The following is a 16,556-nucleotide window of genomic DNA, read 5'->3' as shown; positions in this document are numbered from 1 at the left end:
AGCCCGTCGGCGACGGCCGGGGCGCGGCGGGTCAGCGGCGGCGCTGGGGCACGCAGGCCCCGTGCGGACGGCTGCGCGCGAAGCCGGCTTGCAGACGCAGCGGAAGGAGCCGCTCGTGTTCACGCAGCGCTCGCTCTTGCACAGCAGCCCGCGCTGGTTCAGCTCCCGGCACTCGTCGATGTCTGCAGGTGGGGGCGCCAGACGGGGACTTCGCTGGGGGCGCCCTGCCGCGCGGCCCCTCAGCTGGCGGCGAGGCGGGCTCCAGGGTCGGGCCCCGCCCGCCCCACCCGCCCGCCCCGGCCCGGCCCCAGCCCCGGCCCGGCCCGGCTCACCCACGCAGCGGGCGCGGGAGGCGTCCAGCTGGAAGCCCCCGGGGCACTCGCACACCGCGCCGCCGGGCCGCGGCACGCAGCGCCCGCTCACGCAGCGGCACTCGTCCGAATCCTCCTCGGAGCTGTCCTCCTCTGCGGAGAGCACGGGCGTCAGCGCCGCCGCCCGCGGGGCCGTGCCCCGCCCGCTCCGCCACTCACCTCGCGGGGGCTTCCCCAGCAGCAGCGGGCTCGCGTCCCAGAAGGAGTTGCTCTCGCTCTGCGAGGTCGGGCACTGGGACGCTGGGGGGCAGCGGGGGCGGTCAGGGGCCCGCGGCAGCCCGGCCCCCGCCCCGCCGCCCCTGCGGCCCGCCCGCCCGCTCCCGGCCGCCTCACCGGCGCGCGGCGGACACGCGCGGCACTGGGCGCCCCACCCGCGGCCCTGGCGACAGCAGCAGTCGTCGAAGGTGAGGGCGGGCCCGGCCAGGGGGCCCGCGCACATGCCGTCCTCTCCGCGCTGGCCCCAGCACACGTCCCGCCGCTCCGGGGCGCGCTCTGCGGAGGGGCCCGCGTGTGGGAGGAGCCCCGGGCCGGCGGGGGCCGCCCGCGCCCGCCCCGGGCGCCCCTCCCGGCGGACCGGGCCCCCGCGCCGCCCCCGGCCCCGCCGCCTCACCGGCCGGGCTCTCCGGGAGCTGGCAGTCGCGGCCCGACGGCCCGGGCACCCAGGGCGCGCGGCACTCGCAGCGGTAGGAGCCTGGCAAGTTGACGCAGCGGCCGGGGCGGCAGGCGGCCGGGTCCTGGCACTCGTCCACGTCTGCGGCGGGCGGGCGGGGCGGGGCGGGGCGGTTACGAGCGCCCGGACCCCGCCGCGCCCGCCTCCCGCGCCGGCCGCCGGCTCACCCATCTCCTCGGGGCTCAGGCAGCGGCGCCGCGCCGGGCTGTACTCGGCCGGGGGCGTGCAGGCGCAGCGGTAGCCGCCGCGCGTGTTCTCGCACACGCCGTTGCGGCAGTTGGCCTCGTCCAGGCACTCGTCCACGTCTGCGGGAGGGAGGCCGGGTCGGAGCGGGCCGCGCCGGGGCGGCGGGCGGGGGCGCCGCACTCACCCACGCACTCCAGCAGGTTGCCGTCGTAGTAGAAGCCCTGCTTGCAGTAGCACTCGTAGCCCGGCTGCGTGTTCACGCACTTGCCCTCCTTGCAGATCTCCGCCCCGAACAGCGCGCACTCGTCGATGTCTGTGCGTGACAAGCGCGCGCCGCGTGGCCTGGACCTGCGCGCGCCGCTCGGGCCCCGCGGGCGGGGCGGGGCGGGGGCGGGGCGGGGGCGGGGCTGGCCGCCGGGCCCAGCCCGCGCCGCGCGCGAGCAGCCCTTTCCGGCGCTGAGGCGTTTGGGGCGGGGCTTAATGGGGGCGGGGCCGGTGGGCGGGGCCGGGAGGGCTTACCACGGTGGGCGGGGCGCCTGCCAAGAGGGGCGGGGCCGGGGCTTACGGCTGTCTGAGGGGCGGGGGGCGGGGCCGGAGGGGCTCACCGCGGTGGGCGGAGCGAGGCTCACCAGGCCGGGGCGGGGCTTACTGCGGTGGGCGGGGCGGGGCTCACCGCGGGGGGCAGGCCGGGGCGGGGCTTACCGCGGTGGGCGGGGATGCCGTAGTTGACGATGTTGTTGTCCTGCGTGTAGCCCTTCCCGTCCGGGCAGAGGCTGTGGAACTCCGCTGCGGGGCGAGGGCGGGGAAGGAACGAGGCTGCACTGAGCGCGGGCTGGCGGGCTCGGGTCGGAGTCTCTCGTTTCCCACCTCCCCGGGCAGGGCCGTCTCCGACTTCAAGGGGAGAAGAGGCTCGGGAGCGGGAAGGCCTGCGGGCCCTGACCTGAGCTGTAGACGGGGCAGGGGTAGATCTCGCAGTGGTCCCCCCAGCCGGCGCCCAGCGAGCAGCAGCACTCCTGCTGGGTGACGTTGGTGGCCAGCACGCTGTCGCAGAACACCGTGTCGTCGAAGTTAAGGTAGCATTCCTTCTTGTGGTGCGGCAGCTCCACCTCTGACGGGAGAGCAGGAGGGTGCTCAGGGTGCTGCGGGCCGCCCACCCACCACCCTCATCCCTCTGCTGCCCCCCTCCCCCATTCCTTGGCGCCACTCAGTTGCCCTGTGGGAGCCAAGCTGGGTCCTGCTGTGGCACTCGGTGCCCTCCCTCAAGAGCTGCCCCCACCAGACATCCTGGGAAAAGAGATGCCCTGGGATTCAGACAGTGGGTCCAGAGTACATGGTTAACCACAGCTGCAAGGTGGAGCAGGTGATCTGGCTTGGGGGACGGGCAGCGCACTCACCCTCACAGCCATGCTGGTCCTGGGTGGGCGTGAAGCCCTCGTCGCAGATGCACACGTAGGAGCCCTGTAGGTTCTCACAGGCGCCGTGGGGAAGGCACAGACCCGGGTCCTGGCTGCACTCATCTATGTCTGTGGGAGCGAGAGAAGGGTCAGCTGCAGGGAGACAGGCCCTTCCCTGGGGGTGTACTAGGGCCTCACATGAGCTCTGCTCCTCAACTTCCACTTGATTTCAAAATTCGCACAGCAGGAGGCCACTCGCACCTGTCTGTGCCTGTGATAGATGGTTCACCCCAGGAGTGATTATTCTTCATAAAACCTTCTGTGACTCCCACTGACCAGAATGGAGTCCTAACAGGTCAGCATGTGAGGGCTTTCAGTTTGGTTTCCCTGACAACTTTCTTTTTTTTTTCTTTTTTTTTTTTTTGTGAGACCCCCGGGGAATGAACTGGCGCTGCAGAGGCTGTGGGCAACCTTGCAACCCAGCGCTCAACCACTGTGCCACCAGGGGAGGCCCCACAACTTATAATCTCATCACTCTACTCTGAACCCCCACCCCTACCCCCAACTGTGGTCAGGACACAGGCTGCTACTCACCCCTAGAAACACAACCAGCTCCCTCCAGATTTCTGATTGTTGTGAATCATTCTGATTGTTGTGAATCAGAAATCTGGTTCTTTGGGGCCTGAAATGCCATCCCCTGCTTTTTTGTGCTTAGAAGACCAAGTTATGCCTTAGGGAACCCTGTTTACATTCCAAGTCCCCATTCAGCTGTCACTTCTTGGCAGTTAGTCACTGAACCAGACCTCTTCAGCACCCAGCACCCTGAACCGTGAGAATCGGTTTACATGTTGGCCTTCCGCAGCTGGGAGCCCGAGGTCGCTGCTCAGTGTGTAACATAGAGCAGAGAACCTGGCAAATAGTAGGTGCACAGTCACTTCTCAGGGGATGAATGCAGACGACGCAAGTTGCTGGGGAAGATGAATCTACTAATAACCATAAAGCGGTCAGCGCCGTGTATAGGAAGCATCCGCCGATCACTAATGTCATTATTAGCGTTATTTCTAGATGGAAGTGGAGGGATGCGTGAGAGGACAGAGGGATGGGAGGGTGGGCAGATGGAGACCCAGACAGCTCAACAGCTGGGCTGGGAGACGACTACTCTCTGCCTTTCCTCCTCAGCTCTCAGCCAACCCCCATACCTTGGCACTTCCTGCCTCCTACCAGCCGGTGGCCCTGGGGGCAGAGACACCGGTAGGAGCCATTGGTGTTGATGCAGTCGCCCCCGATGCAGGCTGCAGGGAAGTCACACTCATCGATGTCTGTAGGGAGCAAAGAGGCAGAGAATCTCAGGGCTGCTCCCACTCGCGGGGCCTGAGCCTGCCAGTGTTCCCCCAAAGCCCTGGCTCAGGCCGGTACCCCGTGCCCCATCGTGGATCTGGATGGGGGGCTGGCTGTGCCTGGCTTGTTCACAGGGAGTCCCCGGGCAGTGGGGGAACTGGGAGAGGGAGGAACAGGCCAGCCCCCCTCACCCTCGCAGCGGCTGCGGTCCCTGGACAGGTGGTAGCCAGAGAGGCACTGACACTGGAAGGACCCTGGCGTGTTGGTGCAGAGGCCGTTGTCACAGACGTCCCCAGCCTCACACTCGTCCACATCTGCGGGGCACAGGGGGCAGCAGAGGTTCAGGATGGGTGGTGTCGGGCTTCTGCTACCCTTCCCCACTGCTGCCCATCAGTGGGGGCCCCAGTGCTGACGCCAGGGCCAGAGAGACGCACAGGGTGCTCCCCCTGCTCTCCCTAACACACGCTCTGGGGCTGCAGGGGCCTGGTGCCCAGGCTGATGCCAAGAGCTGGTGTCCCCATCCTTCATCCACCTCACTGCCTCTCCTCGTGCGCCCAGCTGCCCTCACTTCTGCTCTCCCCTGTCCCTAGCTGACATGGCTCCCTTCTTCCCGGGTAAATTAGCCCCCGTGGCTTTGAGCACTGCATAGAACTGCTTCTGCGGCAGAGGCACTTGGCTCTCCCTGGAGTGCATGCTGGTCTGCAGGCCTCGCCGCTGGAAGTTGCTTGTTCCCTGCACCCCTGCCGCCTTCCAAACCACACTTCTCCAAGGGGCAGGTGGCCCCCCGCCAGCCCCCCCACCTTCTGTTGCCAGTGCCACCTCCAGAGTCACTCTCCCCATCTTCTTCCTAGCCTAGGACTTAGCAGAGGCAGGCCCAGCCTTAGACCTGGCACTCCTCGACCCCTCAGTTTCTGGGACCCTCACGCTCAGGACATGGCACTTTTGGGCCCTCAGCACTGCCCCACTGTGGGCATCTCAGCAGCTGCTTCCCTCCCACCAGCTCTGTAGTTCCCAAGTCTCCCGCCCCCCTTATCTTAAGGGGCCCGTGAACCTCTCCTTCTGCCTCTGGGCCTCTGGAATCCAGATGCTGAGTGGGACGGAGCCAGCTGCCAAGCTGAGCACACTGGGGCCTGGGCCACTCCCTCTGGCCCCCGTCAGGCCAGACCCCCGAGTGGCTAGAGCCGCCCCTCCCTGCCTCAAGTCTGGACTTCTGGGAGGCCCCCAGGCAGCCCCCAGGGCCTCGGACAGTTGCACACAGGTCCCCTCCTCTAGGCACTTCTCTGTTTACTGAGAGAATTGAGGCTCATCGTTAACCACCTGCAACTCTGCAGTCAAATGCTCTACCCCTGAGCTATATTCCCCACCACCTGCAACTCTGACCTCCATCCATCCCTCTTGCTCACATTAGAGCAAGACGTGACCTTCTGTCCCCGCTGGCTGCCTCTGCCCTTCCTCCTCTCCCAGCTGCCTGCCCTCCCCTCGCTGCCTTGCTCGCATCCACTCCTCAGTCTGCGCCCCGAGACCCATCTGGTGACCCCAGGTCTCGCTCTTCCTCACTGGCTGCCTGCATCTCTCAGCTTCCCACCCAGCCGCAGAGGCCACCCTGCCGGATCGCCAGGAAGCGAGTCCCTCACCTATTAGTTCTTATGTTACGGGAACCTCATGGATGCATTCAGTTCACCCCCTGTGGCCCTGGAAGCCTCTGCGCCCCAGCCTCTCAGCTGCTGCCCCCTGGGTCTCCAACCTCTACCCCCCCATCACAGATATGGCAGCACCCACGAGGCCCTGCCGAGGCTCCCTCCTAGGCTGAACAGGTGCACCCCAAGGCTCCACAGCCCCTAAGGTCCATGGTTCCAGTTGGTGTGTTTGACCCAAGGCTCCCGACCCATGGACCCCCCTTGCTGGTCTCTCCAGCCACTGGAAACTCAGTGTCTTCCAAATATGCGCCCCCTGGGCGGGGGGAGGCACCCATCCCAGAGAATGCACCACCCACTGAGTCACCCAAACTGGCACCTGGAGGGTGCTCACTCGACTCTTTCCTTCACCTGAACATCTGGTTAGCAAGTCTAGGTAACGTGATCTAATAATTTGCTAATATCACATCATCTTGTGACCCTCCGGAGGCCTCTCCTCTCACGGCCACGGCCGTCCCAGGCCTCTCCCACAGTCCCCAGCGGCAGTCCACACTTGGCAGCAGAAAACTAAAGCCAGTGGTGAAACTGTCACTTCCCCTTACAGTCCTTCAGGTGCCTTTGAACACCAGCAGGATGAGGCTTGACCTCCTAGGCAGAGCTTGGGGGCCCTCCAAAAGGTGGGGGCCTGCCGCTCAGCAGTCAGGTTCGGCCCCCAATCCCTGCTTATACCTCCAGGGTTCCTGCATGCTGTTTGGTTTTGCGAGTCTGCAGGCGCTGAGCCCTCTGCCTGGGTGCTGTTCCTGCTGCCCTTTCTCTGCTTGGCTACTTCCTACCCGTCCTTCACGACCGCTCAGGCCTCCCTCCTCCCAGCCCAGCTTCACCAGGCCACAGCTCCCAGCCCAGCCCGTCGGATGTTCTGCAGCCTCTCAGATCCCAGCCCCTAGCCCACCTCCCAGGGCAGAAGAAATGTTGGGGGCGGGGAAACAGTAACTCTTCCCCATTCTCTGATAGCTCCCCCCCCCCCTTCAAATTCAAGCCCTGCAAACGCAGCTTCGAGCCCTGCCCTCTACAACCCTTCCTAGGTGGAAATCCTGGTGGCCCCTTCCTGGGGCCGGTTCGCCGAGAAAACAAGCGGATCAGCAGCGAACGGGCCGGTGAACAGGCTGCCTCGGGCCCAGCCCCTCAGGCTCCGCAGCGGCCGGGGCGCTGGGGCGGGGGGCGGTGGGAGGCCTGCAGCGGGCGCGGAGCTTACCCAGGCAGCTGCGGCCGTCGGGCGCGGGCGCGTAGCCCTGGGCGCACGTGCAGCGGAAGGAGCCCGGGAGGTTCTCGCACCAGCCGGGCGCGCAGGGGCTGCCCTCGGCGCACTCGTTCACGTCTGGGCGGAGAAGGCTCGCCTCGGTCTCCGCCCCGCGGGACCGTGCGCCGTGCGGGGCGGGGTCCGCTTCAGCCGGGACGGGGTACGGGGGCGGACCCCGCTCCTCCCGGGAAGTCCCGCCCGGGGCAGACGCTCGCCGCCGCCAGCCGCGCCCCCGCCCCGCCCCAGCGGGACCCCGGCCCTCCGCGCGGGCCGCCCCGGGACCAGCCCCCCAATCCGCCTTCGAGGCTCCGCCTCCGCCCGTCCCGCGGGCCGGGCCCGCCCTCACCGCGGCAGGCCGCGCCCCCCTGGCTGCGGTAGCCGGGCTGGCAGGCGGTGCACTTGAAGCTCCCGGGCTTGTTCTCGCATTTGCCGTCGGGGCAGGAGCTGGGGTCCCGGCACTCGTCGATGTCTGCGCGGGACGGAGAGGAGGGGCCCGTCTGGGGCCGGCGTGGCCCGCCCGGTGCTCGGGGAGGGCCCCCGGCCCCGCTCCGCCCCCGCTCGGCGGGGCGAGCCCGACCCTCGGGGCTCCCGTAGGGGCCCCGCGCTGGCCCGACACCGGCGTCCGGGCGCCCCGCCCCGCCCCGCCCCGCGCCGAGGCACAGGTGAGCACCCCGCGGGCCCGGAAGGGCCCCCACCTTCGCACACGGGCGGCCGGGAGGCCTTGAGGCGGTAGCCGGGGTAGCAGCTGCACTTGTAGTGGCCGGGGAAGTTGCTGCAGAAGCCGCCGTCGCCGCACAGGTGGGGCTTGGCGCACTCGTTCAGGTCTGCGCGGGAGGGAGGGGCGCGAGCGCGGGCCGGGGCGGCGCGGGGCGCGCGGCGCGGGGGAGGCCCCTGCCCCCTGCCCTCGGCGGCGCCGCCCCCCGCCCCCCGCCCGCCGCTCACCCACGCACGAGCGCCCCCCGGCGCCCACGTGCAGGCGGTAGCCGCGGTTGCAGTGGCAGTTGTAGGAGCCGCCCGTGTTCATGCAGATGCCGCGCCCCGCGCCGCACGGCTCCGCCTCGCACTCGTTCACGTCTGGGGGGACACCGGGCGGGGCGCGTCACGGGGGCGTCGCGAGCCGGCGCACCCCCGCCGCCCGCCGCCGCGCTCACCCACGCAGTAGCGGTGCTGCGGGTGCGAGCGGTAGCCCGGGTTGCAGTGGCAGGAGTAGTCCGAGGGGCCCGGCACGCACTCCCCGTGGCCGCAGATGTTCTGGTTCAGGCGGCACGCGTCGGTGTCTGGGGGAGCGGAGAGCAGCGCTGGGCGCCCGCGCCCGGGGAGGGCGGCGCACCCCATGCCGAATGACCACGGCACCCCGAAGCTGCCCACACCGTGACCTTGGTCCCGGGACACCCCGCTCCTATCCTGCGCTCTCCTCACCTCCAAACCCATGCCCCCCATATCCTGACCAGATCGCCCCAAACCGAGAAGACCCCGCCAGCTCCCTGTCACTGCTGTCTTGTCCCCTCCGTGCTCTCAGCCTTCATCCTTGCGCCCCTACCACCACCTGACTCCAGTCACCCCAAACTCAGCCACAGCCCTCAGGGTCCCTCAGTCATCCAATGCCCTGACCCAAGGGGCTCTGAAGCCCCCTCCTCCCAGTCACCCCAATAATTAAAACCCTGCAGCCTCCTTCATGCCCAAACCCTCTAGCCTAGTGGCCCCTGACACTCCTGACCTCAGGGACCTGGACCCCATTCTAGAGTGAATGCTTTCTTTCCGTGCGCCCCAGGGCAGGCAGGACCCAGCTTCCTGGGAATCCTGGCCTGCCCCTGGGGGGTGTACAGGTGGCCAGATTCAGAGTTCCCCACCCCTTAGTCACAAGTCCCAGGACTCCCTGCCTCCTCTGGGCCCCTGCCTGCCCTCCCCCTGCAGCCCAGGCCTTGCTGCTCCACCCTGCCCACACCACGCACACGTGGCCGGGGCTTTTGCAGGCTGTTCTCTGCCTGGAGGGCCTCTTCAGTGCCCTCAGCGCCCCTCTAAGAAACCTCCCCAGGGTCCTGGATCTTCCTCTACACTGTCACGGTCCCCAGGCCTGTCACTGCTCTGTCCTAGCCTGTGCTCGCCTCCAGGGCATCCTGCGCCCTCTCCCTGGAGCTCTGCTCAGCTCCGTGTCTCACTGGGCCGGGCTGGCAGCTCTGGGGGCTGTGGAGTTCACACAGATGTGGGCTTGCATTTGGCTCAGCGGTGTGCCCTGGGCCGAGTTCCTGAAACTCTCTGAGCCTCACTTTTCTCAGCTGGAAACCAAGACGACCAGTGCCCGCTTCACTGAGTCTGAGGCTAAGTGATGTTTAATGTGTGAGAATCTTCAGCCAGGGTCTGGCACGGGGCCCTGCTCAGACATAACTAGCAATTATTAGGATGCCCCAAACCCCGCAGTCCCTTCCCACAGCCTTTGGGAACAACACCAAGCCTCGAGAGTGGACTCTGTGGCCTGCCCTCCCCTAGCGGGAGGCGCTGGTCTGTGTGGTTCTCCCCCCACCCGCTCCGGAGCTGCATGTTTCCACGCCTGAGCCCAGACTTCACTTGCGGTGGCTCCTGCTCAACCTGCACACCCACCCTGCCCCGCTTCTCAGCAGCTCCCACATCCTTACGCCCCATCTCCCTGCCACCCTGAGCATCAGCACCCCCCATGTCCTTCCTTCCTTGATTGACTTTTTCATAGCTTTTTTGAGATACACGACAACACTCATATGTCGTCTCTCTGCTCTGCAAGGACAAGGAATTTTTGTCTGTTTCGTTTCCTGCTGTATGGCCAGCACCTGAGCAGTGCCTGGCACATAGTAGGGCCTCAATAAATATTTGCTGAATGAATGAATGAATGAATGCTTTCAGACTGGGCCGACCACCGTAATGCCCGGATTATTTGAGGGCACAGTGGGGTTGCTTCCGCACACAGAGGCGTCCCCAGTCTCCCCAACCACACCCCCCCAGGGCTGGCGCACAGTGTGCCCTCGTGAGCCTTAGTGCGGCAGACTGGTTGAAGGGGGCAGGGAAGGCAAAAGACCCAGCTAGAGGCGTGGCTTATCGGAGTGTGCCCGGGCGGGCGGGCCTTACCTGTGACCTGAGTAGGGGCGATCTCCACCGCGCTGCGCGACGGGGAGAAGTCGGGCAGGAACCAGCGCATGGTGGGCGGCGAGGGCCGGGACATCAGCTCTGCGGGCAGCCGCGCACACCGTCGGGGGGAGAACAGGCCGGGAGTGCAGCCCCTCTCCCCCAGGCCGCCCGCTGGGTGCTTCTCACCCAGCCGCACCGCCCCCTGGTGCCCAGGCTGTGCACCGCCCGTCCCCGGGGCAGCCCGGACCCGCCCGCCCAGCTCACCGGGGTAGGGCCGCGCGGGCGCGGTGGTGGCCGGAGGGTGGCTCTGCTGCGACGGCTGCTCCTCCATCACTGGCTGCGGGTGACAGGGGGTGAACCCTCTGTCTCCCCAGGCTCCCCACCCCTCCTGCCTGGGCGCTCATACTCACTGAGTCCGTGCTCACCCCTGAAAGGGAAGACAGGGGCCATTAGGTGCTGGTCTGGGAGAAGAGAACTGAGCCTGGGAGGGCAGCGGGGGACCCCAGGTAGGATCTCTAGAGCTCAGCAGTCACGCCCTGGGCCAAGCGACAGGGGTCAGAGCCTGGGGTGGGGTGGAGGGGCTTGACTAGTGGTCAGGGGAACAGGTCTGGGGAGTGAAGGTGGGTCAAGGTCCTTTAGGCGGTTACACCCAGGGCCAAATTCCTGGGTCGGGGTCAGAAGATCAGATCCAGGGGCAGCATTTGGGCTGCAGCAATGGCCTGGCTTGAAAATCAAAAGGGTCCTGGAGTCAGAAGAACAGATCTGGGGGATTAGTCCTCTAGAGAGTGACATCAAGGCTTCCACCCCAGGTCACAGCCTTGGCTCTCGGAGGGTCAGCTCTGAGGGCCAGCGGTTAGCTCCAGGATTAGGAGGTAGGGGTTAGGCTCAGGTGCTGTCTGTGGGTGTAGGGGCTTCACGTCCACCAGGGGCCAGCAGGGGTCCACCAGACCTTTCTCTTCTTCCGAGTCCTCAGGAGGCGGCGCCCGGCTGGGGCTTTCAGGAAGTTGCTGGGGCTTGGGGGGGCCATCAGGGTGCAGGAAAAGGGAAAAGTCACTTTCGCCTTGAATGGTGAGCGTCTGGTGGGAGGTGAGGATGTGGTACCCCTTCCCAGCTGGGCAGATCTCCTTGAAGGCAGCTGTGGCCGGAGGAAGGGGTAGAAAAGTGAGCATTTCCTGGACAGACACACAGACAGCCCGCCCTGTCCCCATACGCCCAGGCTCACCGGTGCCATCAGCCGGGCAGCGCTGGCACCGGGCGCCCCAGGCTTTGCCGACGCTGCAGCAGCAGAGCTGGCGGGTGAGGCGTGTGGTCAGCGGGTGCTGGCACTGGTGCTCGGGGCTCACCAGGCGGAAGCACAGGCTCTTCTCCTCCGGCTTGTCTGCTGCGGGGGCCAGTGGTGGGCATGGGCATCTGGCTCTCAACACTGCCCATGTGCCCCTTCCCAGGGGCCCCAGACCTTGCCTCTCTGGCCCAGACAACCCTTGCTCCGCAGGTATACCCTGACCACATGTGACCCTGAAGTCATGTGACCCCTACACCCGTGACGACTAACCCACTGACCCCCTGATTCTTGCTACTCTAGACTTCACATCTAGAGCTCTCAAGTCCTTCATTTCATATGACCCTGCCGCCATATAACCTGACCCCGGGTGACCTCACGTGACCTCTGACCCCCATCCTATCTGCTCTGGGTGTTGGTCCTGCTGTAGTCACCCTATGACCCCACTCTGACCTTGGTGACCTCTGATCCTTGCAGCTTGGGGCCTTACCCCGCCCACCATGCCTTATGACCCCCCCAGGGACCCAAGGGCCTCCCCACCCCCAGTCTCACCAATGCACTGCGTGCGCGAGGGGCCCAGGCTATGGCCAGGTGGGCAGACACAGCGATAGGAACCAGGGTTGTTGAGGCAGTCACCATGGCGACACATGCCAGGCATGGTGCACTCGTTGATGTCTGCGATAAGTGGGAGTTTGGTCCCCCCAGTCTGGGGCCCCGGGGCGACAGCAAGCTGCTCCAAGAACCTCAGGGTGTGGCCCAAGCCCCTCCTCCTCCCTCACCCACCTGGGGCCTCCCCCAGTGACAGTGGCTTGCTCCCCCAACCCCTGCTGGCCATACCCTGGCAGTGGGTGCTGTTGAGTCTCTTGTAGCCCTGGGGGCAGTCAGTGCCCACCTCCCCACGAACAGGCCCTGGCTTCTGCACCCCTGTGTCTGCAGAGAGAGGAGAGCATGGCAAGGGGGCACACTGGGGCCCCTGCAGGAAGAGGCAGAGTGGGGTGTAGAGGGGAATTGGGCAGTTGAGGCTGCACTGGCCCCATCAGAGGGGTGGGGGGACCCCATGAGCCCAGACACTCACACTGCAGCTGGGGGCACTTGTGGCACTTGCTCTGGCCCCAGGCGGTGCCAATGCTGCCGCAGCAGTCCTCCTGCTTGGTGAGGCCGGGGAGGGGGTTGCTGCCACACTAGGGGACGCAGAGGGGGGGTGTCACAGGATGCCCTGACCCCAGCGGCCCCCTTCCGCCTGCGGACCCCCTTGCTGAGCAGTCCGATGAGCTGGGGCAGCTAGAGCCCAGCGTGGATCCACTCACAGGCTGCTTGGGCAGCGTGTCCTGGAAGCAGCGGCCCAGGGGCTTCTGGGTGGGCGGCCTGGGGTGCACGGGCTTGGGGTGCGGCAGCAGGTGCTGGGAGGGGGCCGGGCCCTCGGCGTGCGACCCCTCGATGCGGTGCACTTGCACGGAGGCCTCCGGCGGGTGGTGGACGCGCACGTTCACCACGGGGGGCGGGGCCTGCACTGGGGGCAGGGCACGGGGGCCTCAGGGCTGCCCGGGCCGGTGGCGGTGCCCGCTCCTCCAGGTCTGGCCTCCGCCTGGGTCCTGCCACCCCAGTGCCCGCCCACCTCGGCCGCCCGGGTCTGCCCGTCGTCTGGTACCTTCCGCCGAGATCTGTCCTGGCCCGAGGGGCACCAGGAAGGCTGCATGCTGGGCAGGGGCCCCTCCCCGGGGCCGGGCGGATCTGCGATCACCTGGACCGCGTAGATGGCATGCTTGCTGGCCACAGCCTCGCCCTCCGGTGCCAGGGGCGGCAGCGCACCTGTGGACAGGGCCCCGGCCCGGCCCAGCCCGGGGCCTGAGCCGCCGGTGCCCGTCCCGGCTCCTCCCGCCGGCACCTGGCAGAAGCGACCCGTGAAGTCCGGGGGACACAGGCACTGGTTCCGCGAGGAGCACTGGCCGCCGTTCATGCAGGGCAGGGGGCACACCACTGGGGAGGGGAGGCGGGTCAGGGCCAAGGCCGCCGCGGCCCCCGCCCCCAGGCCGAGCCCCTCACCCGCGTCCCTGCCGTTCCCCTGCGGCTCCCTGCCGGGCCGCCGCATCCCACGTGGGGAGACGGCCCCGGCCACGGCCCGCCCCCGCTTTTGTCTTAGGTCTTGGGCTCGATCCTAGCCAGGAGGCCGCGCCGGCCGTGGCCCACACGCCCCTCCCCGAGCCGCCGCCGGCCGCCGGGTCTTACACGGGGTCTGTGCAGCCCTTCGCGGGCCAGCCCGGCGGGCACCTGGTAAATAGCCCGTGAGGATGACCACGAAGAGCCTTCCCTCCTCAAGCTGCCCCAGCCCTCCCTGCAGGTGCCATGTCTCTCGGAGCCGCCCCTTCTAAATCCTCCCGCGGCCTCAGCCCCCTCCAGACTCTCCCTCTAGGGGCTGCCCGCCAGGGCCCACCCCGGCCACTGCCCACAGGCCACATCTCTAGCCCCGCCTCTCCGGGACCCTCCACCCCGGGGGGCGCTGTCAGAAGTGGGCGTCCTGCCCCCTTCACCGCCTCTTGACTTTGGACCCATGCGGGGAACCCCTGCGGGCCCGTCAGTCATGGCACCATCTCTCCTGCCCCACCCTGTCCAGCGGCGGCCTCTGACCAGATTCCCCAGTCCGTCTCCCCTCCTCCCTCTGCCCTCTGCTCCTCCCCTGCCTCCGGCCTGGCCACCCAGGCTCCCCGCGGCTCCCTGCCTCAGCTCGTCCTAGGCCAGCACCCGGGAGAGTCCACCACAGCCAGCCTCCTGGCAGAGTCCTACATCCCCAGCCCCCACTGGCTTCCTTGCCCAGAGGCTCAAGACGCTCCAAGGACCCACACAACCTTTCAGCCACCCCCCAGCTCTTTCCCCTGCACCCCAGGCCTCATTTCTCCTCCTGCAATAGCCATGTCCTCTGCCCCCCAGCTGTATTCATGCCACCCCATCTCCACATGTCCAGCCTTATCCCTTCGGTCTCAGCTCCTCCAGGAAGGGCCTGTCCTCTTGTCCCACTCACCCCTGCTCCCGCTCCTGCGTGCCCACCCTCGGCCCAGCTCTGCCTGGCACTTGACTCAGCTATGTTCATGTCTGTCTGTCTCCCTCCAAAAACGGTGCTCAGCAGGGCAGGGTTGGGTCTGCCTCAGCTCTGGGCCCCAGCAGAGGTGCAGGGGTGTGGCTGGGCCAGAGGATGTGACACACTGTTCCCTGAGTTCCCTCCCTCCCCACCTGGAGCTGGGCCCTGGGCTCAGGCGCCAGCCCCGGCCCCTCTCCTGCCTGCCCCAGCCCTGCCCTCACTTTCCAGGGTTGGAAGGTGGGGGTCAGGGCTTCCTAAGAGCACCCCTGCCTGACCCATCCTGTCCAGTCTGACCGTGCAGGACACGGGGTAAAAGAAGTGTGCCCCGGGCCAGGGGGGCCGGACCCTCTCTTTCCTGCCTCCCTGTGCGTGAGTCACCCGTAGCGGTGAGGGTGACCTCCCAGTGACACCCGCCCACTGTGGCCTGGGCACTGAGCCTGGGGGATGTGGGCAGCTCGGATGGAGACAGCAACCTCGACAGGATGGCGGGGGGCCTGAGAAGCCGGGCACATGAATACTCACAAGCATAGTCATCTCGTCTCTCCAACACACACGCACACACTCATTCTGACACCAACACTGGCTCACATAAACACTCCCACAGTGACTGGAAACACGCACCAAGATAACAACACAAAGAAAGACACAATCACAGCCTGCCACTCCGGAGCCCATGCGTGCCCCTGTGCCCCCCACACCCCTCTATGGGCTCTGCGAGCCACACTGGGGGTCCCTCAGGTCTGTGAGTGGTATGTGAGAGCTGGAATGCGTAAGAGGGGCTGTTTTGCTGGTGCCATCCTGGGCTGGCCTAATTACCCTGTCCAGGAGGGTAATTACTGCTGGGACACCTCCCTCAGCCAGGCCCGCAGGGCCCTGTGGAGGAAAGCCAAGCCCCAGGCCTGGCCCTTTTAAGAGCGATGCTGGGGAAGAGGTGGGCTCTGGAGGAACCGGGCGGTCATCAGGGAGTCAGAGGGGTGGGTCGGGGAGATCCCGGGGGCTTCTGAGGCAGAGCCTTGAGAGCTTATGGGGGGCGGCAAACCAGCCCCTGTCTCCAGGCCTACATCCCACTTCTTAGGCCCCAAACCCTCCCCTCCCAGACCTTGCCCGCCACTAGTTCCCTCACCCCTGCCCTGATGTCACTGCTCCTCCCACGGAAGGCAGGTGCCTGCCCCTGGCACGCCTGGCTTTAGGCATTTTAGACTTTTCCTGTTTATTCCAGCAAGTCTGTGTCTGGGGAGGTGGGGGAGGAGATATTTGCCCCTGTCAACCCCTGTGTGCTGACCCCCACGCCCTCTCAAAGCCCAGCACCTTCCTAGAGGCCTGCATCCCAGGACCCCAGCCTGAGCCCACACCCTAGGCCTCAACCCTCACCTCCAGAGCAAGGCCCCGCCTCCAGGCAGCCCTCCCGGCCCTGGTCCCAGAGCACCGGTCCCCCCAGCCCCCCAGGTCTTGGGGGCCGCAGGACCCCGAGCTCGGCTCTCTGTACCCCTGGCCTCCGTCTCGCGTCCAGGCCCCGCTCCGCCCGGTACCCCGCTTTCCCCCGGCGCCGCCGCCCGCCCCCGGCCCTCACCCACGCGGAAGCCGGAGCCCGTGAGCGTGTCGGTGCTGTGGCCGTTCTCGCCGATGAGCGTCATGTTGGAGCCCTGCTGACAGCTGTCCCGGCACTGGCCCTTGAGGCAGGTCCGCTTGCAGATCACCGGCGCGAAGACCACCTTGAAGCGCTCGCGGGCCAGCGCCCCGCCCCCGCCGGCGCCCCGCTCGCCCGCCGGCCCCCCCTCGGCCCCGCCGCGCGGGCCCAGCAGCGGCAGCAGCAGCAGCAGCGCCAGCGGCCCCGCCGCCCCCGGCCCGCGCATCTCCCGGGCCGGGCCGCCAGCCGCCCCGCGGGGCCCGGGCATCCGCGGCCGCGGTCCCCGGGGCGCGCCGGGCGGGGGCTCCGGTCCCGGCCGGCCGGCGGGGAGCCCCGGGAGCGCGGGGCCGCGGGGAGGGGGGCGGCGCGGGAGCCCGGAAACCGCCGCCGCCGGAGGGAGCCCCGCGCCGGGCGGGCCGGGGCCGGCGCAGGCCCGAGGCGCAGGCGGGAGCGCGGAGGCCGGGCGGGCGGCGCGGCGAGGAGCGGGCGGCGGGCGGGCCCTGCGCGCCTCCCCGGCGGGCGCGGGACCAGGCCGGGCGGCGCGGAGAAGGGAGCAGTTGTTTTCCCCGGCTGCCGGCGCGGCGCGGCGAG

General features: G+C 67.7%; 1 protein-coding gene across 1 annotated transcript; it reads right to left on the bottom strand.

The window, feature by feature from the left end:
* Positions 1-26: 26 nt before the first annotated feature.
* LTBP3 (latent transforming growth factor beta binding protein 3) lies at positions 27-16,233 on the bottom strand. The gene is given in 30 exon segments (XM_037517576.1): positions 27-87; positions 90-182; positions 333-464; positions 531-611; positions 705-863; positions 982-1,122; positions 1,209-1,346; positions 1,412-1,540; positions 1,930-2,013; positions 2,168-2,335; positions 2,622-2,750; positions 3,821-3,940; positions 4,151-4,273; positions 6,846-6,968; positions 7,237-7,359; positions 7,586-7,714; positions 7,833-7,964; positions 8,042-8,167; positions 9,987-10,085; positions 10,251-10,323; positions 10,397-10,413; positions 10,936-11,121; positions 11,209-11,367; positions 11,818-11,940; positions 12,103-12,195; positions 12,341-12,446; positions 12,573-12,775; positions 12,914-12,973; positions 12,976-13,242; positions 15,909-16,233. Coding segments are annotated over 30 exon segments (3,897 nt in total). The 3' UTR covers positions 27-31.
* Between the last annotated feature and the right edge of the window lie 323 nt (positions 16,234-16,556).

Source organism: Talpa occidentalis, unplaced genomic scaffold (assembly GCF_014898055.3).
Source record: "Talpa occidentalis isolate TD23 unplaced genomic scaffold, MPIMG_talOcc4v2.1 talOcc4.17, whole genome shotgun sequence".
In the NCBI taxonomy this organism is placed as follows: domain Eukaryota; kingdom Metazoa; phylum Chordata; class Mammalia; order Eulipotyphla; family Talpidae; genus Talpa; species Talpa occidentalis.
This window is presented reverse-complemented; position numbering and strand designations above follow the sequence as displayed.